This window comes from Mustela nivalis (genome assembly GCF_964662115.1).
Source record: "Mustela nivalis genome assembly, chromosome: 12".
Classification (NCBI taxonomy): Eukaryota; Metazoa; Chordata; class Mammalia; order Carnivora; family Mustelidae; genus Mustela; species Mustela nivalis.
The window spans coordinates 94,742,397-94,769,043 of NC_139031.1; the positions used below are offsets into that span (position 1 = coordinate 94,742,397).

The 26,647-nt window shown below is 48.1% G+C and overlaps 1 protein-coding gene across 11 annotated transcripts in view; it reads right to left on the bottom strand.

The window, feature by feature from the left end:
• The window catches only part of COBL (cordon-bleu WH2 repeat protein), a 261,173-nt gene that overhangs the window by 137,787 nt on the left and 96,739 nt on the right, over window positions 1-26,647 (bottom strand). For 8 of the 11 annotated variants that reach the window (XM_082692845.1, XM_082692840.1, XM_082692847.1 and 5 more), the window contains exons 2-6: window positions 25,763-25,966; window positions 13,737-13,947; window positions 11,450-11,678; window positions 4,008-4,105; window positions 622-696 (exon numbers count right to left, since the gene is read on the bottom strand). In XM_082692845.1, coding sequence (XP_082548971.1) covers window positions 622-696; window positions 4,008-4,105; window positions 11,450-11,678; window positions 13,737-13,947; window positions 25,763-25,966 — 817 coding nt within the window. The remainder of the gene's footprint in view (window positions 1-621; window positions 697-4,007; window positions 4,106-11,449; window positions 11,679-13,736; window positions 13,948-25,762; window positions 25,967-26,647) is intronic. The other 3 variants (XM_082692846.1, XM_082692844.1, XM_082692842.1) reach the window with 1 other exon arrangement.

Here is a 26,647-nt window from a genome sequence, read left to right on the forward strand (position 1 = left end):
TAGCAAAGCAAATGTCATTGCTGATGTGGTCACGGCAAGAGAAGACTTCCTTAAGATTATACAACTCAAGGGGCGCCTGGGTGGCTCAGTCAGTCAAGCATCTGCCTCTTGATTTTGGCTCAGGTCATGATCTCAGGGTCGTGAGATCAAGTCCCATGCTGGGGACTGCACTGGATCTGCTAAAGATCTCTCTCCCTCTCCCTCCACCCCTTCCCTGCTGCTCATAGACCCACTCTATCTATCCAAAAAAAAAAAAAAAAAATCATTTTGAAGTGGAGTTACAGAGTTTAGGAACTGGTAGATTTTAGGATAGGAAAGGGGGCCATGTGGTCCCAAACCCATCAGCTGCTCCTGAATGTATGGAAGAAATTCCAGAGGGCATAAACTCAGTTAATCTAACCAAGGATCCTCCTGATCATGTTGACAGTACAGAGAACTAGGAACTAAAACACCACACAGCTTCCAAATGTAGCATGGGCAGGTAAACAACGTCATGCCTCTGGACTGAACGTACAAAACCCAAACAACTTAACTAATCTACAGTCCCATTTTCCAGAAGGTCCTGTGAAGCAGTGAGAAGCCCACCCGTTGGCAAGAAGCACCTTTGGGTTTAGTACTCACGTTTGAGCCCCTTCCCAAAGCAGACTGTGAGGTGTCCTCATCACTGTCCACCCCGGACCGCCCGATCTGCTCGGCCTGGAACACAGACACGCAGCACGTCATCTCCAGGTCAGTGTATGCCCAGGCAAAAAAGTCATCCTTGGCGACTGTGACAGCACAAAACCAGTGTGGTCTTCAAGGCAGCAGGCTCTGACCTGAGTGGTTTGTAATCCATGGCCAAGACCCTCAGCACAGAAACCCCAAAGCCCGGAACCAAAGTACTCACTGATCCCAAAACCAGTTTTGAAATTCATGACTCAAGGGAGGGGTGCTGCTTTTGCTTCTTCCCAAGAGCATATATTTAGCTTAGAAAATATGTAATATGAAAACAGTAGTTTCATGAGTGTGAACTGATGGGATTTGCTCACAAAACCAATGAATTAACTAGTTGGGGAGGGATTTTTGAGCTTTAAATTAGGTTTACCACTGCACTGTTTATACAGAAATAATTCACCAAATAATTATATATATAGAAATGATTCACCAAATGTTCCCCTATCTGCCCATAAAAGAAAAACAACAATGACATATCGCTTGATTCTTCAAGAGGACATTTTGTGTGACAGCGTGCCAGCCACCAGCTATAGCATTTGACCCCAGAATGCTAGACCCATTGTTAGGCTGGGTCTTAGAGTGATTCTTAGGTACTATTTCAGAACCTCTGGGTTGGGGAATAAATAAGTCAAAATTGTACAAAATTATCACATTCTGAAAATAATAAAATAGTGAACTTTTAAAACACAAAGATATGGGCCCCCATCTACTTCAGCCAAAATGATATCCCTCAAATATATCCTCTGTTGAGATTTTACACACACGCACGCACACACACATACACATTTTTTTTGTTTTGTTTTAAGAAGATATTGTAAAGACCTCCTTAGTTTTAATTGCCTTGATAATTCTCCATCCTTAGTGTTCTGTCCTCTTGAGACACTTGTGGACTATTCGGCATCATAAGATTTTAGAAAACATGTAAATAATGATTACCTCCAAACCCTCTTAGTGTTAGGGCAAAAGAGTAGAATTCCGGACCTTTCAAACATGTACCATGTGAACGAGTGAGGAAAGCCAGAGCTCTAGAAAGATAGGCTGGTAGGGACTCAGTCACCGGATCGAGGGTCAGCTCAGAGGTACGCAGCCTTCTTTCCTGCACCCGTGAAATGTGGTGAGTAGTATGTCTCTCACCAGGCTTCTAGATTAAATGAAGTTGCATTTAGCGCATCTCAAACCATGAAGAAAAGAAAAACAAGGAAGAAGTTGATGCCCCAAACAACAAATAATCCAGCAAGGATACAACTGCGTAAGAGAGTTTTAGAGCGACACAAAGTAAGAAAGGAAGAGAGGAGGCATATTAGAAAGGAAAAATAATCCTGGCCTGCCGAGTGGGAGCCAAGATGGCAAGACAGGAGTCCCTGCACTTGTGGAATTGTCTCAGGGTCCTCCTGGGCGATGTCCCCTGACAAACCCTCAGAAGCTGGACTGTCTCTTATCTCCCACACCTTAGGCATTCTTATTTTGCTTCAAACAAAAGCATTTCTCTCTTTTTTTTTTCCCTGGCTTTCCAGCAGTTTAAGCTCTCAAAAAGAGGAAGACACAAGAGGACTCTTGAGATCTCAGTGCAAGGAAATGGTAGGTTTTACTGTGAACTGGCATCATCAGGATGAAGGAGGACAGTGGGGAAGTATTCCTGGCAAACTCAACCTCCCGAATTCCAGGAACCAACATTGATAGAATAAAGGGAAATTCAGATGGAAAAGTCTGAATCTGTAATTTCAAAGTAAACCTCACCAGGGATAAGGGAAAGGAGGGGAGGGACAGGGAAGCAAGGGTGGGGAAAAAGGGGACAGGAACAGGAAGAGAGAGGAGAGGAAGTGGGGGGGAGAGGAGCTGGGAGGGAATGCAAGATGAGGAGAAGGAAAGTGCAAAGGATCCACAGAGAAACATGCTGAGCACAGATTTTCAAAGGACATGTAGAAACATAATAACCGGTAACAACAAAAAAGAGATTTACAAACCAACATCAGAAGTTCAGGACAGGCTAAGAGAAAATGAGCCGCACTGTGGCACTGTGTGTGGGGAACTATCAAGGGGTAGTTCAAGCTCCTGAGCCACATGGGGACCTTGGCTTTCACCCCTAGGGCGCTGGCTCTGGGTGGGAGGACCAGTGTTGCTGTCTGACTCATCCGGACCTCAGCCTGGACCCTGAGCACAGTGTTTCTTTGCATTCACTGCTCTTATTAGTAGAGGGGTGTGAACCCTCCCACCCCTCAGCCTCGGGGAGGTGGGGCAAGGAGATGCGCAGCCTGGGGCACAAGCAGGGGGCCTCTCAGCCAGCGCCAGGCTGCCCTCCCACCCGGCTTTCACCTGTACCCAGGTGGACGCTTCCATACCGAGCTGCCGGTATCAGAGCCTAGCATCTGCTGGACCGGTTTCGTCATTTTTAGTCCCACTCATTAGTAAGGAGAAACTACCAGATACTTGCAAAATACACTCTTTAGACAGATACAATAGGGGCAAGGAGCAGCCTCTTCTCTTGCTTGTGAGAAGGCATTTACAGTTTCAGCAGCTGACTGCAAAAATCTCCAGTCTCGGTCTCTGCACCGTGACCCCACTCTACAACACGGCATCCAAAGTACGATTTTACAATTTACTGCATGAAACCAACAGGAGCAATAAAACTAACTTATCACGCAACATATTCCAAACCATCCTGGAAGGCCAAAGGCCACCAGAAATTTACCAGCAAAGGACGGTTCAACGATGGATGCCCTTCTCCACGAAGAGGCCCCAGGGCAGCGCTGAGAGGCCCTGCACGTTAAACAGGTTCTAAAGGTATTTCATTGGTAGGCATATGGACTGTTTTCTTTCTTTCTTACTTTCTTTTTAATCAACATAGCAGCAGCTCGCGCTCACTCGCTCATTCATCAGTCCACAGGGTGTCTCCTGAGCCGCAGCGTCACAGCAGGTACTGCGCATGCGCTGGCCACTGAGCCCCAGTTTCACACCTGAGCTGCCCGGAAGCTGCAGCTTCACATCTGGCACCACGCATGTGCAGGAAGCGAGCCACAGCGTCACACCAGCCACTGCGCATGCGCCGGCCCAGCGGCTCTCAGAGCTTCGTACCGTATAGGCCAGAACAGCACTGCCCCCAGCCCCCGGCTTTAGGAATCAAGGGGGAAACAGGTCAGCCGCTTCAGTGCCTGTGGATAAGCTCCCTCTCACCCAGAGAAGTGAACAGTTCTAACAGTATTTAGAAAGATTCCAAGCAAGATAGGGTGAATACAGACATCCCAAGCAACTATTTTTCCGAAACGCAGAATCCTATGTGTATTACAGTCCATTACCTTACTACTGCTTCTTTTATTAACCTTGAAAAATCCCAGAATTTTTTTCTTCTCTTTATCTGTCTCATCATGGCCAAGCGAGGATTTTCTAAAAGTTTCTGGGGGAGAAGAAAATTAAAAAAAAAAAAAGACTGTTATTATTGGCGCATGAAACGAGATTAAACAGAATCTCAACAAACGAACCCTCCACTATTAAACTTGCAAATTTTCCAAGACAGTAAAATGGCAACCATGTTTGTCAAAGCATTCCGAGCCACCTCAAAGCCTCCAGTCCCCTCTGGGAACTCGCTGAAGGTTCTTACAACCTTCAGTGAGTTGAGTGGCGTTTTTCTTGGGGTGGGATTGAACCCTGAATGTGAATGAAAAAAACGCAAGAAATCAAAAAGTTCTAGGGTAGGACCGTCTGGTAGAAAAAATAAAATGAACCACATGTGGAATTGTACATTCTCCAGCAGGTGCAATTTTAGTGATGTATTCTGTGTAATCCAACATAACCAAAACATTATCATTCCATCACACAATCCATAGAAAAATGATGAATGAGATGTTTTAAATTTATTTTGGTATGGAGTCTTCGAAATGGTAGTGTGCAGGTCACACTGCACAACTGGGTTTGGACCGGCAACACTCCAGGTGCCCACGAGCCACATGAGACTCGTGACTCTCAGGCTGACAGCACAGCCCCAAGGAGCAGGAGGTCTGTGTAAAACACCTGCTTTAAGAATTGTGAGTCTGATACAAATGGCTATCAGACACATGAAAAAATGTTCATCATCACTAGCCATCAGGGAGATTCAAATTAAAACCACACTGAGATACCACCTTACACCAGTTAGAATGGCCAACATTAGCAAGACAGGAAGCTACATGTGTTGGAGGGGATGTGGAGAAAGGGGTGCCCTCTTACACTGTTGGTGGGAATGCAAGTTGGTGCAGCCACTTTGGAAAATAGTGTGGAGATTCCTCAAGAAATTAAAAATAGAGCTTCCCTATGACCCTGCAATTGCACTACTGGGTATTTACCCCAAAGATACAGATGTCGTGAAAAGAAGGGCCATCTGTACCCCAATGTTTATAGCAGCAATGGCCACGGTCGCCAAACTGTGGAAAGAACCAAGGTGCCCTTCAGCGGATGAATGGATAAGGAAGATGTGGTCCATATACACTATGGAGTATTATGCCTCCATCAGAAAGGATGAATACCCAACTTTTGTAGCAACACGGAAGGGACTGGAAGAGATTATGCTGAGTGAAAAAAGTCAAGCAGAGAGAGTCAATTATCATATGGTTTCACTTATTTGTGGAGCAAAACCAATAGCATGGAGGACAAAGGGAGATGGAGAGGAGAAGGGAGTTGAGGGAAATTGGAAGGGAAGGTGAACCATGAGAGACTATGGACTCTGAAAAACAATCTGAGGGTTTTGAAGGAGCGGGAGGTTGGGGGAGCCAGGTGGTGGGTATTATGGAGGGCACGGATTGCATGGAGCACTGGGTGTGGTGCAAAAACAATGAATACTGTTACGCTGAAAAGAAATTAAAAAAAAATATATATACACACACACACACACACACACACACACACACACACACCTTAAGAGAAAAAAAAAAAAGAATTGTGAATCTGAGGTGAAACTAACTAAAATAAATCAGCAGCTTTCTGTTGAAGAGCCCCACTTATGTCCAGACTATGGAACGGCAGCAGTGGTTAACCCAGGTGGTGTCAAAATAATCCCAAGAATCCCAGGAATCCAGGATTCACGCTTCTAGATTTGCGTTCTTCGACCTCAACCAGAATGTTGTCCTTCTTGATCACATTCTCTAGGGCCTGTTTTTCTTACTTCTGTTGTTTTGTTATTCTTGAGCTCCAAGTCTTCTCTCCTCTCTTTTCCTTATCAGAAGTTTACAGCTGGAATGGGCCCTGTCGTATTCTGGATGGGGACACTGAAGCCCAAATTCGTCAGGCAGTTGACAACATCGCCGGGGGTGCAGAGGGGCCTGCCACATCTGTATCACTGAGAACCTGAACCCACTCCAGATCTCTGACTCTGAGGGGGACCCAGCGCCCTGCGTTCACCAGTCTCCCCACCGCCAACACCACCCTGCGTGTGAACCCAGTCCACGGGCTCCCTAGAGAACTGGCAGAGCAGAGGTTATGGGCCTGACTTGTGCAGACTGCTTTGCCACTGTAAGCCTGTTTCCTCCTGTGCCAGGGGGTAACTAGCCTGGGACCCGGGGTGCCCCGCCATCTCTGGTTGCCATAATTCACTGGCTTGCTGACACTCCAAAGTCCACTCCAGGCCTTGTCATGAACTCATCCAGTGCTTCTCTTCCAAGGCACACAGAGATGGCAAGACGGGAAACATTTGGGTGTTCCTAAGGGATAAAAAAAATGAATTTCCCCAGTCCACTGCCAACCACTAGAGAGTCAACTTGTCAATGCACAGATGGAGAAGTCTGGACTGGGATTGTACACGTCTGCTGTCCAAACAGCAACCCAAACAAGGCATACATGTCAGGTAACTTCCTTATCTGCCGGCCTCGAATTTCATACTCCAGTTAGAGAACACACACGGAAGTCAGTATGTTAAGTAACAAATGCATGAACACCCAACACAGTAAAACCCAAACACTCTATTCCTTAAATCACTGTGTGAGTGGCAAAGGATCAGATCTTAGACAGCCAAGGCTCTTGGTTACATGCAGGCGGACCCACCTGGGCCACTGGGGCCTTCCACACCACACAGCATCCAAACCAGTGAGCGGGGCAGCTCCAATCATGAGGCAGTGTGCACACACATCCACGTAGGCACACAGATCTCACAGCTGATCCTACTGAAACCCTCCACACGAGGCACAGAACTGTGAAAAGTAATAGAAACTATGCCACAGAGTCAAACTATGTGTAGGGAAACAACAGCAAGTGCTAATATATGTATTCATAGCTGATCCTGTTTCTAGAATTGAGTGACAGGTGGCACGGATATGGTAAAACACGTGACATCAGAGCACCCAGTGGGTGAATGAGAGAGAGACGTGTTATTGGCACCTAGGCAATGACACTGACCACAGAAACGATGGACTAATCAGAAAACTGTCACAGAATTGAACCTCTCTTCTTCTCTCCCTAAACAGGGACAGAGGCTGGTCACTAGCCCACGGGACTGGGCGCTCGGGGACAGCCCTGGTGCCGGATCCTCCCTGTGGTGGCCTGACAGGTGTTCTCTCATGTGGCTGCAGGTGTTTCTCTCTGGAGGAAGCAGGGGCCAGAGGCAAATGGTCTGAGGGGCAGGGGCGAGGGACTGGAGGTTGTATACTGACAGGGGCCTTCTGTGAGGCCTCCGGGACCCCTCAGACACGCAGAAGGGCTGGTGTGCGGGTAGAGCAAGAGCATTTGATGGTCCCTGGTGTTTCCATCAGACAAAGGGGCGGCAGGTGCAGGCCACACGTCAGGCTGGTAACTCTTCACGGATACACAGCCAGGCTGGAACCTAGGCCTCCAGACACACAATCTGAGCACAACTACTATTTCCTTCTGTTTACTCCCATGTGCTAGAAGTTAAATAGCAACCAAAGTGCAGGGACCGACATGCTCCTCCTCTAAACGGGACCTACTCTTAAAGTATGGACATGATCTGGAGAACAATAAGGATGAACTGAACAGTGCAGGGGGAGGCGAGGTGTGTAGGGCCCTGAATTCCAGCGAGTCAAAACCCCTCACCTTCGCAGAGGAGAAAACGGAAGGTCAGAGCGAGAGTACGCTCACAAGCAAGTCAAGGCCAGAGGAGACCCAGGCCGGCATGGGCATCCTTCACACAGGGAAACCTCCAAGTTCCGGTCCCCAATATGGGCCGCGGGCCACAGGTGTCTCGACTGGCAGTTTCTGCTGCTGTCTGCCCACGGCCCCAAGTCAAACCAGTCCATACCGAAGAAGGCTTCACGTACATGACTTCCCTGCTCAAAACAACTACCACTCATGGTGCTTCTTAAAAGGGAATCCTTCTGTTTGCAACATTCATCTAGACGGTGCGATGAGGTACATATCAGACAGGAGCTATGGTCAGACGCTAAACGCGCGGACTGTGGTTGCAGACCAATGCCCACTTTTGAGCCGTTCATCTCTTTTATGTAAGAGAAAAATACTGATTTTAATGAACTTTCTGGAGACAGTGTGTGTGTGTACACGTGCAGTCCAAGAAGGTCAGAGGAATCCCACTATATAATATGTGTGACTATATATATCTATGCACATGTGTGCGTGTATATGTAAATGTGTGTATATTTGTGTTTGCCTGTTAAGTGTATGATAAGTAAGTGTCAGAGTAAATGCAAAAGCTGGGCTGACCATACATATACTTGTCTATGGCTGAAAAGACTGCATTTCACAGTCAAGACTGCCCCAAAGTCTGCAGCAGACAGAATGGATGCCAAGGACAGGTGAGCACAGGTGAACGCAGGTAGAAGGGAAAACTGTGCCACCTCCACTGCACCCTAAAATTCCGTATTCCAGAGGGACCCATTTTCTACCCCAGCCGCCATCATCTACACCGCAAATTCTCACACGAGGGACATTCTCTCAGGCAATCAGGAGTCAAAAAAACAAACCAAAGCCTCATGTCAGCTGACAAGAGGCCCCTAGGAGGGTTGCATGGCACAGTGCACTCCTTCAGACCCTGCACGCGAGCGTCACTTCCATGCATCATCCTAGCCCAGAGCCATGCAAAGCCCAGGCGGGCCGGAATGGGCTCACTGTACCTTGACAGCTCAAGGAGGGCTCCGACTGAGTTTTGGTCAGAAGAACTGGAAGAAGCAGGCAATGAGAGAGTGAGCGCAAGCTTCTGAGGGCAGCAGCACGTGACCACAGCTGTGGTCCCTCAGTGAGCCTCGCAAGAGGGTTGTCTGGGCCCCCGCAGGAGAGGCCAAGGGCCCTGGATCTCCCCGGAGCCTGCATATGCCAGGCTGCTAAGCATTCCTGTGGAAGCAGGTGGCAGCAAAGCCTTCTGCTCTTCCAAGCTGCCACCACCAGGACTTCCGGAGGAGGCAGGACCCTGCTTGGTGACACATCTTCCCCGGCCATGGCCATTGTCCCTTGGAGCAGCTGCTGGCTGCAGAGGGGCTATAATCCAATAGGGGCCACAAGGACAGGGCTTCCTATAGGCATCTTCCAGAATGTTCTCCTTTCTTCTCAAATACTTGACTGCCATTAGGGATATTTGGAGTGATGAGAATCAAAGGCTTCATGGCCAGCGTGGCATGTGGACCAGTTCAGTCCAGAGGAAAGGGCTGCTGGCCACTGGGCTGGAGCCGGTCACCCACCATGCTGGCTGTTGTGCCTTTCTTTTCCGGGGAGGGTACTGGGGTCCTCAGAGGGCACCCAAGGCAGTGACAGGCACTCAGGGCTCAGGTGCTTCCAAATCTGATAGCCAGGCTGGCTGTACCTGTGTGTCCTTCCCTGTGTGGGGTGGAAAGACGGAGCCCCAACCTGACAGAGGTCCCCTCCCTGAACACCTCCGCTCTGTGCTCTGGACCACCGCGAGCTTCCTGGGATCACACTGCTTGGGGCAGCAGATTTTATAGGACTTTTCCCAGGGAACAGGTTTCACATCTATATTTTGAGATATACCTGAGAATTGACCTATGACAGTTAGTTATTTGTAAGGCTTTTTTCTTTCACAGACTTGTGTGGGATAGTTTTTCCCTCCCTCCCTTCCCCTTTCTTTTTTTTTTCCCTTCCTTCCTTCCTTCCTTCTACTTTTCTTTTTTCTTCCTTTCTCTTTCTTCCCTCTTTCTTTCTCTCTCTTTCTTTCCTTCCTTCCTTTCTTCCCTCTTTCTTCTCCTTCCTTCCTTCCTCCCTCCCTCCCTCTTGCTAAATGAAGTCTGTGTTTCTAAAGAGGCACAGAAACCACATTTATAGAGGGCTGAGAGAACCAGGCAGACATACTAGCTATATCCAGGCCCGTGTAGCAGATGCTGGGAATAAACTTGTCTGAGTTTTAAAAAGATGCCACATAAGGCACAAGATGCATTGCTCTCAACTGTCAGGGCACTTTTTTTGAAATGAGACAGGGGGTCCAGAACCTCTAGAGAATTGGGGGAAGGTGAGGAGGCTCAACGACAATCATTGATTTTTGCAACAAAACTGATAATAAGTGGGGCTCCTGGATGGCTCAGCTGGTTAAGGATCTACATTACATGCTCATTGGGGAGCCTGCTTCTCCCTCTCCCTCTGCTGTTTTCCCCTGCTCACGCACATACCCTCTCTTTCTCTGCAGTAAATAAATAAAATCTTAACAAAAAACAGCTGGTAATAAAAGATTTTCTTGGAAGAATTTGAAACAAACTATAGAAAAACATGAAAAAATGGAATATATTTCAACAACCCAACCTATTCTGTATTTGTGGAATAAATAAAAGACCACAGATATCAATGAGCCTCGTGAAAACAAGGCACATTTATCAAGTTCACTTTAATAATGCTTAGGTCAAGGAATATTCATTTATTTTTTTGCCTGCTCATTCATTTATTTAGTTCGGTCTGACAGCTGTTTCCAAACAGTCCGCCCTTTGGGTCAATCAGGGATCTCTGCTCACACACACACCAGTCTCTGTGCCAACACCTGGCCTCTCGAGTGGCCACTCGCCCCAGTGTCTCTGGGCCCTCGGGTCAAGTACCAAGTTCACATGAGAAGTCAGTAGTCTCTGGCATCAGTGGTGAGGGAGCCCAAAACAGCATCTTGAGCTGTGTTCAGGGACTGATCTCCTGATCTTTAATTCGGCCAGTTTTAGAAAAAGAGCTAAATGTGTTTTGTCACTGTTTTGTGTGTGTGTGTGTGTGTGTGTGTGTGTGTGTGTGTGTGTGTTTTGTTTTTTAAATAAGTATTTTATTTATTTATTTGAGAGAGAGAGATAGAGAGAGAAAGAGAGAGCATGAGCAGGGGGAGAAGCAGAAGGACAAGCAGACTCCCCGCTGAGCAGGGAGCCTGACCCGGGACTCAATCCCAGGGCCCTGAGATTGTGACCTGAGCCCCAGGCAGACGCTTAACTGACCAAACCACCCAGGTATTCCTTTGCTACTGGTTTTGATGATGAGCAATGTCTGAGACTTGGAGGAAGTTCCTGGCAACTTTATAAGAAATCCAAGAGAAGATGGTTCACGTGCTATGGCTGCTTCTTTACTTACCTTGCCGAGCTCACAGGAGACAGGGTGATGCTCAGAACATGGTCAGGATGTGGGGGGGAGGAAGAGGCATAATTACAATTGAGGGGAGTGGGGACAAACCAAATTTATTTTCTGCCCACTTCAACTGTGCTTTGGACAACACGTGGGTTGCCTGAAAATTCAGGTACCTATCTCTGCTGGGCACCTGGAGCGCTCACAGGCAGTGATGTCTGCTTCCTGCCTGTGCTCTTACGGGGCAGGTGTCAAAGACACAAGGTGGCCTCACCTCGTTTGTTGTCCCACGCGTAGAGCTCCTTTATCCCCAGCTCGTTGAGGGACTTGGAAAGTTCCAGCTCCTCCCCAGCAATGTTGTCCCTGAGGAGAACCACGTGCTCTGGGCTGACTTCACACTTCGCACAGATGACAGGCAGAATGTTCTGGAGCGGCACTTCGGGGCTCACACGCACAACAGCCTTTTGGGTTCGCAGGTAATTCACTACCAAGCGCACAGATTTCTGGAGGGACACCCCGGACAAAAGAATGCTGTAAGTGTGTGTCCCCACATGGCCTCACCCTCTGCTTGTGGGCTCAAAATGACGACGGCAACGTTTTGTGCAGCCCGAGCCCCTTTGTGCAAAACTCAGTGGGTCGTGGGGGTACTGCCATACTGAAAAGTGCAGGATAAACACCCGGCATAATACGCTTCCTCAGAATCTCTCACCGAGGAGCTAACAGCTAAAAACACAGGGGAACGGACATCGTGAGGGGTCTGGGCTTATCATTGAACACATACGCCGCCTTTCCAGGATCCCAAACAGACCCAAACACAAGGTGCTCACATAGATTTTGTGAAGGAAAATAGTTTCAAAGTGTCACGAATGATTCAATCTAAAGAAAAACCCTAAAAAACCCAAGATATCAAAGTTTTAGTTAAGCAGCCAAAAGACTCACAAAAATATATTAATATCTATGTAAATATATATAGTGTTTATATGTCTGCATATACACATATATATGTATATTACACACACATATATTTAAGCTAGAAAAAAATAACAGACAACATATGCATATAATAGCCATATAATGATGGGCACCATAATCAGAAAAAAAATCACTTTGACTAAACATGATGCCAACTGTCTACTGATAAACTGGCCCATTAAAAAAATTAGTATGCCGGGGCACCTGGGTGGCTCAGTGGGTTAAGCCACTGCCTTCGGCTCAGGTCATGATCTCGGGGTCCTGGGATCGAGTCCCGCATCGGGCTCTCTGCTCAGCAGGGAGCCTGCTTCTCTCTCTCTCTGCCTGCCTCTCTGCCTACTTGTGATCTCTGTCAAATAAATAAATAAAAATTAAAAAAAAAATTAGTATGCCAAAGTTTCAGGCAGTCAACATTTTCCTGGCCTTTACTGACATAGCATCGTCTGAGAATGCCAGAGAGGGGCTGAACAGAATCTGACTGAGGTGGATCCACACCCCTTTCCAGAGTAGAGATGCCACCAGTTAAAATTTATTAAGCCCCCAAACGTAAAAATTGACAGAAGATGAACTGTTGGCCAAACTGCCATTTTTAGAAGCAGAAAAATCTAGTAAATATTCCCAAGAATCTAAAAGCTTTTATTTTATCTTTTAAAAAATATTTTATTTATTTATTTGACAGAGAGAGACACAGCAAGAGAGGGAACACAAGCAGGGGGAGTGGGAGAGGGAAAGCAGGCTTCCCACCAAGGAAGGAGCCTGATGCGGGGCTCGATCCCAGGACGATGGGATCACGACCTGAGCTGATGGCAGATGCTTAATGACTGAGACACCCAGGTGCCCCAAGAATCTAAAAGCTTTTAACTGGAGCTCGAAGATCACCCCAAAGGCTTACGAAAAGGTACCGTCAGGAGCTGGAGTTCATTTTAATCAAAAAATCAAAAGCCTGAGTTACATCTGTGTCTAAGACATGCTCCAAGTGCAATAAGGAAACATTTCCGACGTCAGTTTCTCAAAAGGGACAACTCCTGTTACTTCTCTCTCTAGGAAGAAGTTCAGATCTTCCCCATTCCCCATGGCTTCCTCAGACAGGAAGACCTCCAGAATGGAAGGAGAATGGCTGTAACTAGTTCAACAAGGTAGTGGCTGGTTACCTGTGGTTATTTAAAGTTGAATTAATTAATGTTAGATACAATTAAAGGCTCAGTTTCTCAATCACACTAGCTGCACTGTACCTGCTTAATAGCCTCATGCAGCCAGGGGTGACCCCTTTGGAAAGTTCAGAATGATAAACCATGTCCTTCTGTGTAGAAGGTTCCAAAGGCTACCTCTGCTCTAGACTGATTCCTCTTCCATAATATCCAAAGGAGCAAAGATACAACCATGAATATTACTGAAGTCGGCTAATTTCCATCTTCTGAAAGAAGCTCAGTTTAGAGTCTAATTTTGGCTAGCAGGGAAGTAGACATTTTAACAGCTGTATGCACATGTTACTCAGATAAGAGGGGTTCCACCAGCCCCCCTCCTCAGCTCCTTGGCCACAGGTGTCTCATATGCCCCCAGATTCAAAGGGTCCCCCTCTTCCTACTGACCTCAGGTGCCTTGGGTGGGGCAGGCTTCACCTTCTCTTCGGGAACTTTCTCTTTGAGAAATACAGTGTGCACATTCAGGGTCCCAACTAAAGTATTTGGCTTAAAACTCAAAGGCTGTTGGGTTTCCGAAGACCGGATCTCGAGGGCGTGGTGGGACGGGTTCAGGTGGTTCTGGAGGCAGAGATCAACCAGTAGGTCCATCATCGCATGGCTGGAAAAGGGAAACAGATCACATTAATTAGGAATATTTTTGCCCTCCCCCTTCAGTCAAGCTGAGTAAGGGTCAAACCCACGCACCAGTAGGTGAACGAGCAAACTGGTCATGCATATGACAGGCAACCAGAGCTCTTGGATCCCTGGTGCAGGACTGGACAGCATTTCCTAACATCTCCAACACTAGTCGACAAAATGCCTGGAAGAGCAACCATCAGAGCTGGGACAAGAGCTGTCTGTAGTTATGTTCACGGCCATGTTGACTGGAGTCCTAGAAGGTTAATCAGCACACGTGATACTACTACTAAAGACTAAATTTTCAATGATTCAGCAATATAATGGCTCTTAAAAAGTGAGAGAGAGAGAGAGCAGGGGAGATGGATGGGGGAGAGGGAGTCCCAAGGAGACTCCATGCTAAGCACAGAGGCCAACTTGGGGCTTGATCTCACGACCCTGAGATCATGACCTGAGCTAAAACCAAGAGTTGGTCCCTCAGCCAACTAAGCCACCCAGGTGTTCCCGAACTGAAAATTTTAAGTTGAAGACGAGAGCTAAAAAAACGTATGCCTTTTTAAAGACAAAAGCCCCCAAACAAAAAAACAAAACCCGAGGAAAATGACCTTTTTTGGGCGTTAACACTTGTCCTCATGCTCCCCGTCACAGGGAATTGCTTACCAAGGGAGGAGCATAACAATTCAGATCACTCCGAAGAATTTCTTTTGCCTCTTTTATATCTCCCTGGCAGAAGGTTTTTATATTTAAAGCTGATCTCTCTTTCCCTAAATTTCCCAAGCAGTGGAGCCTACACCTCTCACAAAAGCATAGGTCTTTCCTGTGATCTATGTCTTAAATAGGAACTGAATTTTAGGTCATAATTATGCTTTCCAGGTGCCTGGGGATGCAGGTGTGCAGATCACGGACTGGCAGTTCTTCTGTGAACACACAAGTGACAACTGTCCTGCTGCAGCCTGGGCACCTGTCACTCACCCTGAGGGCTGTGGGCTGCTGGGGGCAGTGGCTCCGGACAGGAGAAGCATAGTCAGAGCCCCAAGCCAGAGAGAGTCCCCAAAGTACCCTACTTCTCATTCAACTGCTACAATTCAAAATTAATCTCAGATTTATACAAAACAACTCAGTACTTCTGTGGGGTCTGGGGACTCTGATGGGGTGTTTGTGGTGCCAAGGCAGTGCACACGCTCTCAAGGGCTCCAGCACACATGGCCATGCTGGCTACTAACACTGGGAAGACTGTAAACTTTGATTCCTTCAACTTGGGGTGGGGGGCAGAAATCATCTTTATCCCAACCACAAACTTAATGCAATGCAACAAACAAGCTCTAAGATGTGAGGACATTCCTCTGAGGAGCCTCAGTAGAGAAAACAGACTTCTAACGATGCTAAGATGACTTCTACTATTGGTTACCGCTCGGTGTGTATCCATGAAGGCACTCATGTGCCTCCCTTCTGCGCTACCTAGTCTGAGAGGAGAGGTCTCCGGGAAAAGGCAGAGCGGGCTTGGGACCCTGGTGCCTCCAGAGGCTCACTGCTTTCCTGTCTTTGTCTCCACCCACATTCGGCTGCTGCCTCCACCCACAGTCGGCTTGCGCGGGGTAAACACACCCAAATAAAGTATCAAATGGGTATTAGAGTTAATCTTAGACAGGAAACCACAAAGAACACAAAAGCTACTCATGTTACTTTCTGTTCTTTTAATACACTAATTGGTAACACGTTTGAAACATCAAATTAGAGGCTTGGAAAGAGAGAGGCCAGCTCCAGGGGAGGACGCATGTTCCTCCATCACGGAGAACAACCCCGGCTCGCCATCATGGAAGCCAGTAGTTACTGAATGTGCCAGCATACTGAGGTACCCATTTTCTGGCCCAAATAATGGGGTACCCAAATCTCTGTGTGTCCGGTGGATATCCCCCCAACTCGCCTGATCCTTTCTGGCTTTCTCTACTTCATTTAATGCATGATGAGTTTCTTCCAGTGACAGTCTCAGCAGCTGGAAGTGGAAGTAGTTTCTGAACAAAATGTTTGGGGTGGGGAGAGGGAGGGAAGGCACAAGGCAAAGTTCCCAAGCAGAAGATTCCTATGTGCTGAGGGACTATCTCCTCAAATTTACTATTAAAGAAAAAAAAAAAAAAAAACAGTAACAAAATAAAACTCCATAAGAGCATGATCATAAAACCCAACACCAGATGCCCGGCCCGGCCATGATATGTGCTTAAAATGGATGAAGAACTTAGAGGCCATTACCCATTCAACTTAGACAAGCAAATCGGACATCATCCTTTCCCGGTGGCAGGAACCCAAGCCGGGACAGAGGGGTTCTCACAGGGAAGTACAGAAATTTGGGGCTGAGAGAAGCTCAGGTTTTGGCAGCTGTCTTGCTCCCCTTCAGGCCACCCGCATCCGGGCCTCCCAGAGGGGCGCGGCGTCCTGATGGGACCGAACTCGGCCTGCACTTGAGACGCTGGATACCCACCAGTCCAAACACCAGGACCTGGGTCCAAAAGCATGAGCTCATCTTGCAACACTTCCTGCAGGGTCGGCCACTTTGTGTGCCCCTGCCCCAGGCTCATTTAAAACACCACCGGATTTACTACTTTTCCACTATCGGCTTTTAAGGATCACGCCCATGGAAAATGAGGTGGGGGGTGGGGCTGGCCCTATAGCCTCCGAAAAGAGGTGGGAGGTGGGCTGGCCCACCCCAGTTAATCTGCTTTCTTGGCTGGCATTTAGAATGCCGTATTCTCAGGAGTATGCCAGTTCTTCCAAAGCTTCTTTGATGCCCCTGGAAAAATTGACCCACAAAGAGAGAGGAAAGGCAAAGCACAATGGCAGCGCCCAAAAATGGAGAGAGGTGCCACCTGTACGGATGGCAGAGGGCGGCAGCGTCTGGGTATCAATGTGCACCCTCCACAGGGTCTCAGTGGTCCCTATGCCCCTGGGCCACAGGAAAGAACTTTCCAGAGACTGGAAGACGTTGCCTGCTACGTACCCACACTCTCATCCCCTCCTGAGCCTGACCACTCCTCCCCTCGCACCTGTCCGCGGATGCAGCGGCACACACCAGCTCTGCTGTGGTTCCCATGGTGGCAGGGTGGTTCAGTGAAGGCCCCTGAGGGGAGCTTCCTGGGACAGAGTCCAAGCACCACACCCCCACCTCCCTGCCCCCCGCTTCTCAGACCTGCCTCCCGTGCCTCAGTTTCCTTACTGGTGAGGGTATACAGACAGTGTCCACCTGCTAGAGACTTAAATGAATGAACACCTGAAAGGCAGAGAGCATAGCACCAGGCATGTGGTAAGTGTGATGTGTTTGCGAAACACGTGAGTTCATTTGTTCCAATCTTTTCCGCATGGGGAGTCTGCGTGGTGAGATGTTTTACCTGGCTGAGAGCAGAGCATCCCGTCTGTACATGGCTAAACCAACCCCCTCCAGCAAATACCGACATAGCCCACACGCTCAAAATAAAATCCTTGAGACACTATACCATCAACTTCCCCCAATCTTACAATGAAAGAAAACAAGGCACCTAGACACCCTCCAGAATGTCAAAGAGGAATCGGGTGTATTAAGGACGTTGACTAGACTATCCCTGCTAAGAACGTAACCCCCTGTTGACTGTATTTGGAGATGGGGCTTCTAAGGAAGTAATTATGGTTACATGAGTCACAAGGGCACTGATAGGACGATATTAGTGTCCTTACAAGAAGAGACCCAGAGATCATGTTCTGTGCACCCAAAGAAAAGAAGTCACATGAGCACATGGAATGATGGCGGCTACCTATGAGCCAGGAAGACACCTCAGAAGGAAATCTACCCACTGGCACCTCGACCTTGGACTTCCAGCCTCCAGAGCTGTGAGAAACCATGTCTGTTGTGGAAGCCCCCAGTCTGTGGTATTTTAAGGAAGCCTAAATATGACAAAAATAATCAACCTTTGCAGGCTTTCTCTCTCTCTCTCTGATCCCAAGTAATAAAGAGGAATGACCACTCAAAACCACCTTGGTAGGGGTTGGGGGGTCATGAGGCAGATCTCTGGGGCTTTCTCTCCGAATTTCTCCTCAATATCCTTTTCCCCTCCGGACTCTTCAATCTGTTGTTCCCCAAAATATCTCTTAAGAGCTCAGAATATAGGGGTGCAATTTATTCCCTGGATTTATGGTGATCTCTATTTTTAAGTTTAAAAGTACATACTTTTTTTCTACATCTTTTAAAAAAAAAACACTATGACTGTCCAAATGTGTATAGACATCACGAAACATTCTGGCATGACTCTGCAGCTTTGATAAGAAAAAGCTGCTCCTTTTCCCTGTGCGTTTTTCTTTTCTTCTTCTTTTTTTTTTAAAATCCTCACCAAGAGCTTGCCAAAGTGATGGTCAGCCTGTGCCTGCACCCCTGCCCCAAATGCAGAGGTGCCCGGGACTCAAGGAAGTGACAAGCTTTTGGGGACCACACGGCTGGGACAGGGAAGTCAGGGAGGGCACGTCCCATTTCCGTCAAGCTGCGCCTGGTGACGCGTCACCCCTCTTCAGGACGCACTTCTAGCTAAACTGCAAAGTCTGTCTTCATTCTGGAGCTGCAACCTCGACCCATTCCTACAGCCCTCTCCCTGCCATCATGCCAGCACAACCCTGGGTTCCTTCTCAGGGACCGCGTGCTCATCCTGGTACATCTAGCAGAGCCCTGTAGGACCATGCCCTGCAGCTGGGGTTCTCAAAGATTAGCTAATCTGGAAGTTTGGGCGTGGTCAAAGTCCAGTTGCTGGGCCTCTCCTCAAGGTTTCTGAGCCATTAGGACTGGTCTGGGAATTTGCATTTCTACCAAGTTCGGGGGGATGCAGTCTGTTGGTCAGGGACCTCGCTTTGAAAACTAGTTTACTCCTCGTACTCATGAAATGAGCATTTCATGCATTGATTAGATAAATGGGTCCCTCAATGCTGAGTTTACATGCTACATTAAGGTAGCTAGTTACAAGGGTGCCTGGGTGGTTCAATCAGTTAAGCGTCTGACTCTTGGTTTCGGCTCAGGTCAGGACCTTAGGGTCATGAGATCTAGCCCCTCATAGGCTCTGTGCTCAGCAGGGAGTCTGCTTATCCCTCTCCCTCTGCTCCCTCCCCTGCTTTCTCTCTCTCTCTCTCTCTATGGGTTAAATAATAAAAATCTTAAAAAAAAAAAAGGTAAGTACTTATGGACATAATGTTAAAATGAACACACTTAATTTGCATGTATAGTGCTTAGTTTTTTTTATGTGGAACCAAGACCAATCAGTGGCCCCAAGCTGTAAGGCAAAATCTGGCTACTGAGTCATAGCAAGTCCCGGGAGAAAGTGGAGTCTCGCAGCTTTGCGTGGACCAGAGAGGCAACATACAGCATGATGTAAGCAGGGCCCTCTGAGAGGTGGCCCCTATGGACAAGGTCAGGGACAAAGGAACACACAGGCAGAAACACCCAAAGGACGAGAGAGAGACCAGGAGATGGGGGAAGGCACAGGCAGAGAAGTCTGTGGGTCAGAGGCAGAGCTCTAGGCTCAAAGCTAGAGTCACTGACAACAATCTGTCTTCGGGAAGCCTGGGTCCTTGGGCTGTCAAGTGAGGTTGGAGGGCAACAGACAGCCGTGAAATGACCAGGGTACCTTCATCCCACGTACAAGTCAGAAGCCCAGTCATCAGGATGACAGCATGCAGTCCCCCAATCCTGATGGCTCGCCTTCATAAAACCCAAATGCCTCTTGGATCCAGACAGCCGCCATGATCTGCAAGAGTTCTCCGTACATGATCCAGCGAGAGACTGGAGTCTCTCTTAACTGGAAAGACCTGCCTTCCCTAAGGCATTCAGCTTTTCAAACTTCTCAGAAAATAATGGCAGTTGGAGCACCTTGACCTAGAGAGAAACGTGCTGAGGCTGGGAGCCTGGCTGTTTTCCTGGCCACGTGTGATGCCATGAGTTGTTAGATGGACAGCTGAGGATGGGTGATATCAACACAGGGTGCACACTGGGCAGACAGATTCCTACCACAGTAACTTGTGCTCTCGCTTAACTTTGACCCCACCATCTTTGACCTGTACCTTCAGAGTCTGGAGCCTCCCGTGTCCAGGTCATATGCAAGCAGACCTTGGCCATGTGCTTCTCACTTGGCTGCTGAGCCAATGTGCCCTTTTGGGGGTTCTGGCACAGAGCTCAACGATCTTGAAAGTTAGGTTTTATTAGTTAAAAAAATAAAATAGTTTATTAAATAAAATAATATTAAATAAATAATATTTTTATTAATAAAAATCGTTTTATTAGTTTAAAAGTTAGTGTTTATTTTAAATGTGCATGTGATATTTGGATGCTATTATTTTTCTAAAGATTTATTTATTTTAGAGAAGGGGGGAAGGGCAGAAGGAGAGGGAGAGAGAATCGCAAGCCTACTTCCTGCCTAGTGTGGAGCCCCACATGGGGCTCGATCTCCTGACCGTGAGATCTCAACCTGAGACAAAGTCAAGAGTTGGATACTTAACCAACTGAGCCACCCATGAGCCCCTGACACTGTTTTTGATAGAAGACCACAGTTCCCTATATTTGAGGAAAATTAATGCATTTGAGGAAAACTGATGTTCCGAGGTGTCAGTTTCCTTATGACTTGCCTGGCACTGGAACAGAGCCTTGTGTCCCCGGTGGAGTGCGTAATTTTGTTTGATGGAGACCCGGGGAACGCGGGATGGCCCACAGCACAGAGCCGCCACCCAGTCCAGGCCCTGGTACGTCCTTCCTCCATTCACGTTCCAGTAGCACAGAATTCGCCATTTTTTGCACAAAGAAATGTCCTGCAAATGAGAATTCTTTCTTTCTGCTGCTCTCTGGGACGTCTTCCTCCCAGGTGCTTCAGAAAGTTAGGTGCTCGGTATGTATTTTGCTCAGGGAATAAATGACTGTTTTCTTTCTTCTTTCTTCCTCCTTCCTCTCCTCCCTTCCTTCCTCTCATTTCCCTCCATCCCTTCCTTTCTTTCTTCCTCTTCCTCCCTCCCTTCCTGCCCCTCCTCATTTCCCTCCCCTCCTCTCCCTCCCTCCCCCTTCCTTCTTCCTTCCTTCCTTTTATTCTCTTTCTTTCGTTCTCTCTCTCTGTCTCCCTTTCTTTCTCTGCCTCCCTTCCTTTCTTGCATAGATATTAGGATCCACGAAACAAGAGCTCCCACCTCTATGACTAGTATCACACCAAATCCCAACCATTAGCGGCACCTGCTGTGAGCTATTAAATAGTGGGTTTAGCAAAGAACACAGCTTTTCACAGCGCACAGTTTATAACCTGTGGTCGCCCCATCACCACGTGATTTGCTCACAGCACAGATGCTCAGGAAGAAAAGCCAGTAGCACCTGGAGTCTGATGATCACAGTCTGCACGTGACAGACATTCGATCACTGTCTTTGTTCTTGGGTTTCGCCCAAACAAGCAAGCAAACGAAGCCTTCATAGGGCAGAATCATTTCAGGGAGGCGGTCCCTAGAAGCAGGGAGCTAAGACCCGGATGGTCAAACACCTTCCCGGGGCTGACGGGAAGGTGATCCAATGAGACCCACTTCTAGCGGCAGTGACCACAGTGGGCTGTGTGTCCTGGAATGTTCTCTGAGAGGGTTTGAGGGCAGTGAAACTCCTCTCTGAGGAACTACCATGGTGGAGACATAGCCTTCTATGTGTGTCCAAACCCAAAGCACATACATTATAGTGGACCCTGGCATCACCAACAGACTCTGGGGGACGACGATGTGTCTGTGCAGGTTCACCGATTGTAAGGGGCACCCACTCCACTGGGAGATGTTGATAATGGGGAAGATTGTGGGTTGGGAAGAAGGTATGTGGGAAGTCTCTGTACTTCCCTCTCATTTTTGCTAGGAAACTAAGACTGTTCTAAAAAAATGAGCTCTTCTAAAAAAAGATATTCTTCAAAAAAAAATGTAAATCAAACGAAACCAAAGCAACCTGTCAGCCAGTTATTTCCAGAGCAGTCTTCTCCTGGCCGACTCCCCAGCACCAGAAATGTCTTGTTTAACATCACCTCCTTAACTCATTGAGTTCCAGAGAAGACCAGGCTCCCTTCAGCTCTGGGAGCCTCGATAAGCAAGGGGCTTCACCTACACCTGGAAGGGGAGGGTGGGTGAAGGACACCCCAGAGCTGCCAGGAGCTCACAGCCTCCCTCCCATCCAGTGTGGAGCCAGCGAGTTCTCTCCGGAAGGAACGTGCAGACCCAACACGCACGTTATGAGAGCCTGGGCTATCTGATAAGCTCCAGGACCTAAAGACTCCTTCACTGTTGTAAGCGTGTCTATCGTGAAGAATCACAAGAATGAATACCGAGGGAGATTTCCTGTATTCTGCAAAGGAAATGTTTGCCTTTTCCTGTCCCAGCCCCTTGGGCATGCATACCAACTTGGACCTGACTACTTTATCACAGCAAAAGACACAGCCCCAACACTCCAGAGACTGACATACTTCACGAAGCTCTCTTTTGCCGAAGGGCATTGTCTTTTCAAATATCTTCTCTTTAAGTGTGTCCCAACCCATGTGATGGAGTTGGTGGCCTCCTTCGACCATCCCCATGCGGCGCTGGTAATGCCATTCCTAATCCTAGGCCAGAGCACTTCCCTTAAGAACGGCCCAGAATATGGGGGCACCTTGTGGGGCTCAACTGGACTCCTGATTTTGGCTAGATGGTGATCTCAGGCTCGTGAGGTCGAGCTCTGCGCTGGGCTCTGGGCTCAGTGGGGAGTTGGCTTGAGTTTCTCTCGTCCCTCTGTCCTTCCCTCTTGCTCTCTCTCTCTCTCTCACTCTCTAAGGTAAATAAATGAATCTTAAAAAAAAAAAAAGGCCCAAAACGCAGATTCTCAGGTCCTAATCACTGTAAGAACAGACTGGAACTTATAATTAAGTTTCCAAATCCCAAGAACACTTTAAAAAAGTAAAAAAAAAAATCAGTCCTATGCAGAATGCAATCCTCAGATGGCGATTACTAACGTTTCCTCTCGGAGAATCTTTCATATCAGGAAAAAGCACGGGTAAGGGGCTGATTATAAATGATCAGCTGCATGCTTGTCTCATAAAAAGCTGGGCACGTTCTCTAATAACACAGAAGAGAGAAACCACATTGATTAGCAATTAGCAGATCTATTTTAAGCAAGGGTCGGGGACTGGACTTCAGCCGGCTCTGGTATTATTAAAGTATGACACATGAAACCAAATCCCTCAGCAAGCAGCTGCTGAATCAGCACCAGCCACGATGCCAAGGTCCCAGTGAAGGCAGCCCAGGGGCTGCAGCGCTGACTCACTTAACCCTGCAGGAAGCCTGGGAGGAGGGATTAGAATTTACTGCTGGAGAAGAGGAAAGTGTTTCAACGCTGGATCTTTAAGAAGCTGCACGTTTTCTCATTACTACACGGCCACCTTACAAAGTGGTAGCTTCTACTTTGTAAAGAGAAAAGACAAATTAAAAAGATGCGATTTAAGAAAGCGTTCCGTTTGGAAATGGTTTTCAGGGTAATTGTTGTACTTGTCAGGAAAGCATTCTATCTCTGCATGCGTTTGGAGAACTGGGCCCAGGTGTGAGCGCATGGAGATGGGACCCACAAGGCCATTTCTTTACAAAATATGTAACTAGTTTGATAGTGACAGTGGTTTCACAGGTGTGCACCGAGCTACAGACTCGTCAAGAAGGATGCAGTTAACAAGTACTGAGTTTATATGTTAATCATATCTCAATAAAATAGCATTTTTCAGTGTAATTAAAAATTGGGTCGGGGGTGCCTGGGGGGCTCAGTGGGTTAAGCCTGTGCCTTCAGCTCAGGCCATGATCCCAGGGTCCTGGGATCGAGCCCCACATCAGGCTCTCTGCTCAGCGGCGGGCCTGCTTCTCCCTCTGCCTCTGCCCCTCCCTTGGCTCGTGCACATGCTCTCTCCAAAAAAATAAATAAAATCTTTGAAAAAATTGGGTTGAAAATATAGGAATGTTGACTAGACATTCACTGGTCAAACTTCACGGACCTCTTAGTTTGCCAGCCTGTAGATTTTCAAGGTAAAGTTTGATGGGAAAAGCATCCTTAGGACAAGGACCACTCTGTGAAGCAAAGAGACCAGAGATTCTCATCACTTGCATTTCGCAAACCCTGGAAGCTCTGCCTGTTGAAACTGCCAGAGCGACTGGCCTCTGGGGGCTGCAAGGCTGCAGGCGGCGGGGGGGGGGGGGCCCTCCCTCGGGGATATAGCATAGACCAACTTCAGCTGCTTCCAGCAGAGCCCTGCGGCTGGGACCCCAGCTACAGGCGGGGCCTCCTAGGGGAAAGCCCCACACTGGGCGGATGGAAATGGGCCGACATCACTTAGTGCGGGAGGAGACGCCGTACCTGACAACCCAACAGCCCCCACCCCAGCTATGTACCGAGGCTGGCAGCAAGCATCTGCCACGTGTTTGCGTAGCCCGTGGAGAGATTTGTAAGATGCACATACCCCTTTGCACATCAAGTTGCCACCGTGAATCTTCATGACAAAGTTTAAACAGCATAACATTTCAGGGAGAATTCAAATCCTGATATTTTAAAATAAAATCCTTCCATTGTTCTCCTCATCATAACCACCAGAATAAAATAAAAGCACCCACAGTGATGTGATTTCCACCTTTATCCATTTTTAAAAATATTGGAGCAAACTGCTTTTTTAAGAGTGAAATACACCTGAGGTGCATAGGTGGCTCAGTCGTTAAGGTCCTGATCCCAGGGTCCTGGGATCGAGCCCCATATTGGGCTCCCTGCTCGGCAGGAAGCCTGCTTCTCCCTCTCCCAGTCCCTCCTGCTTGTGTTCTCTCTCTCTGTTAAACAAATAAATAACATATTTTTTAAAAAAAGAGTGAAATACATCTGATCATATCTTATTTTCCAAGACATACAACCTCTATTCGCTCCTGCCTCAGAATTAGACAAACTATATTTTTATGCTGCAAAGTTTCCACAGTTGATCACTCCATCACACTCTATCATAAAAACTATATAAATGCTGAGATTTAATTTTTGTTTCCCATGACTCTGTGAAAATGTGTTCTTATAGATCGAAGTATCAGGAACAACAGCTGTAGCACAAAATTGATCAAACAACATGATGATGTATCTTGAAATCAGAAATTCTATCGGTAATAAAGTTCTTAATACTATGATCGCAGGAGGCTTTGCCAATGTTTCCAGTGCAGCTGATGTGGGAAGAGGAAGGGGTATGTGACCTTGACCTCAGGCACGTTCCCAGGTGGGTCAGGTGTGAGAAAGGAATCCAGTGGGCATCTCAGGGCTGGAAACTGGTTGGGCTGGAGCTCAGCCGTCAGGGCAGACATGCTGTGGAGGCTCCATTTGGAAAACTGACCGCTGACTGCATCTACACCTCTGTGGGCCAGCCTGTCAGCGGATGGGGCAGGGTCGAATCGGGAGGCTTCCCCAGCTGCATCACTTCCATGCCAAGGAGGCTGGTGCAGACCCCGGGGACTGGCCACCTACTTGGAGAAGCGTATGGACCTGTGACCCCTGCTGCTTCCCCCCAGCTCGCCCTCCAGCAGGACTGAGCTGTGCAGTCCTTGCACCCTCAGGATGATGGTGAGTCGAGGAGGGGCGGCTTAGCCAACGTCATCCAGGTGAGCCACTCTGGATGGTCACGTGGACCCAGCTCCGTGTCCCGGGTCCCAGGTCTGCCTGACAGGGGAGTGAACACAACCCCACACGACCCACTGTTCAGTTCTCCCTGGACCTGAGGCCGGGCGGCAGTGAGCCCTCCGCAAGGTGCCCGGACCCTTACCTGCCACTGACCACACTCTTCTTCTCCAGCCCGCTGGGCAGAACCACGGTGACAGCCACCGTGCTGTTCCTCAAGTTCTCCTTCATGTGCAGCAGGTTCTGCGCGGGCCCGGGAGACACGTCCCGGGGAGGCTTCTGATCGCTTTGCACATTCGCCGTGGCAGGCTTTCCAGGAGGAGGGGGGGCGCGGGCCTTCATCTTCCTCCTTCAACAGTGACAGCACAGAAGGACTGAATGAGACAACAGCTTCCAACTACGACCTTAACACCATCACCCTGGAGCGTCCAGCAGCTTTCTAGGACTTTCCCTCATGACAAGCCATTTTAACTATTTCTCCCTCCTCAGAACAGCCTTCTGAGGTATATAACCCCTTTTAAAATTGATGCATTGGCACACTCTTCAACACTAACAGAAAGGGGACAACTAAGAAGAGGTGAAGCATGCTGGAAAGGAAAGGATCGGCCGAGAAATGGATTCCCACCAGGCAGCGGCACGTCACAATCTGTACAGATCGAGGAGTGGGATGGTGTAGCAGAGTTTGTGTGGACCAGCCCTTTCTGAGCCACTGAGTGGGTTAAAAAAAAAGAAATCACACCAAGTTAACGTGGACTCCCCCAGTGGTCTGCCCCACTCAGCTTGGATCCCTGTCTCAGTTCTGGGTCCAGGACCATGACCAGCTGCAGACCTGGAATCCACAGACCCACGATGCTGGGGTTGTTAGGACAGCATCAGGGTGCACTAAATTACCCAGAAAGCCCACCCGACCAGTACCTTCCCCTGGGCCCCCCTGCATGTAGATGAGCCATGGGATTGTCACCTTATTCCTAGCTATGCTTTGGGTTCTCAGTTCACTTTGCAGGACATTTGTAAACACCTGGGAACCAGT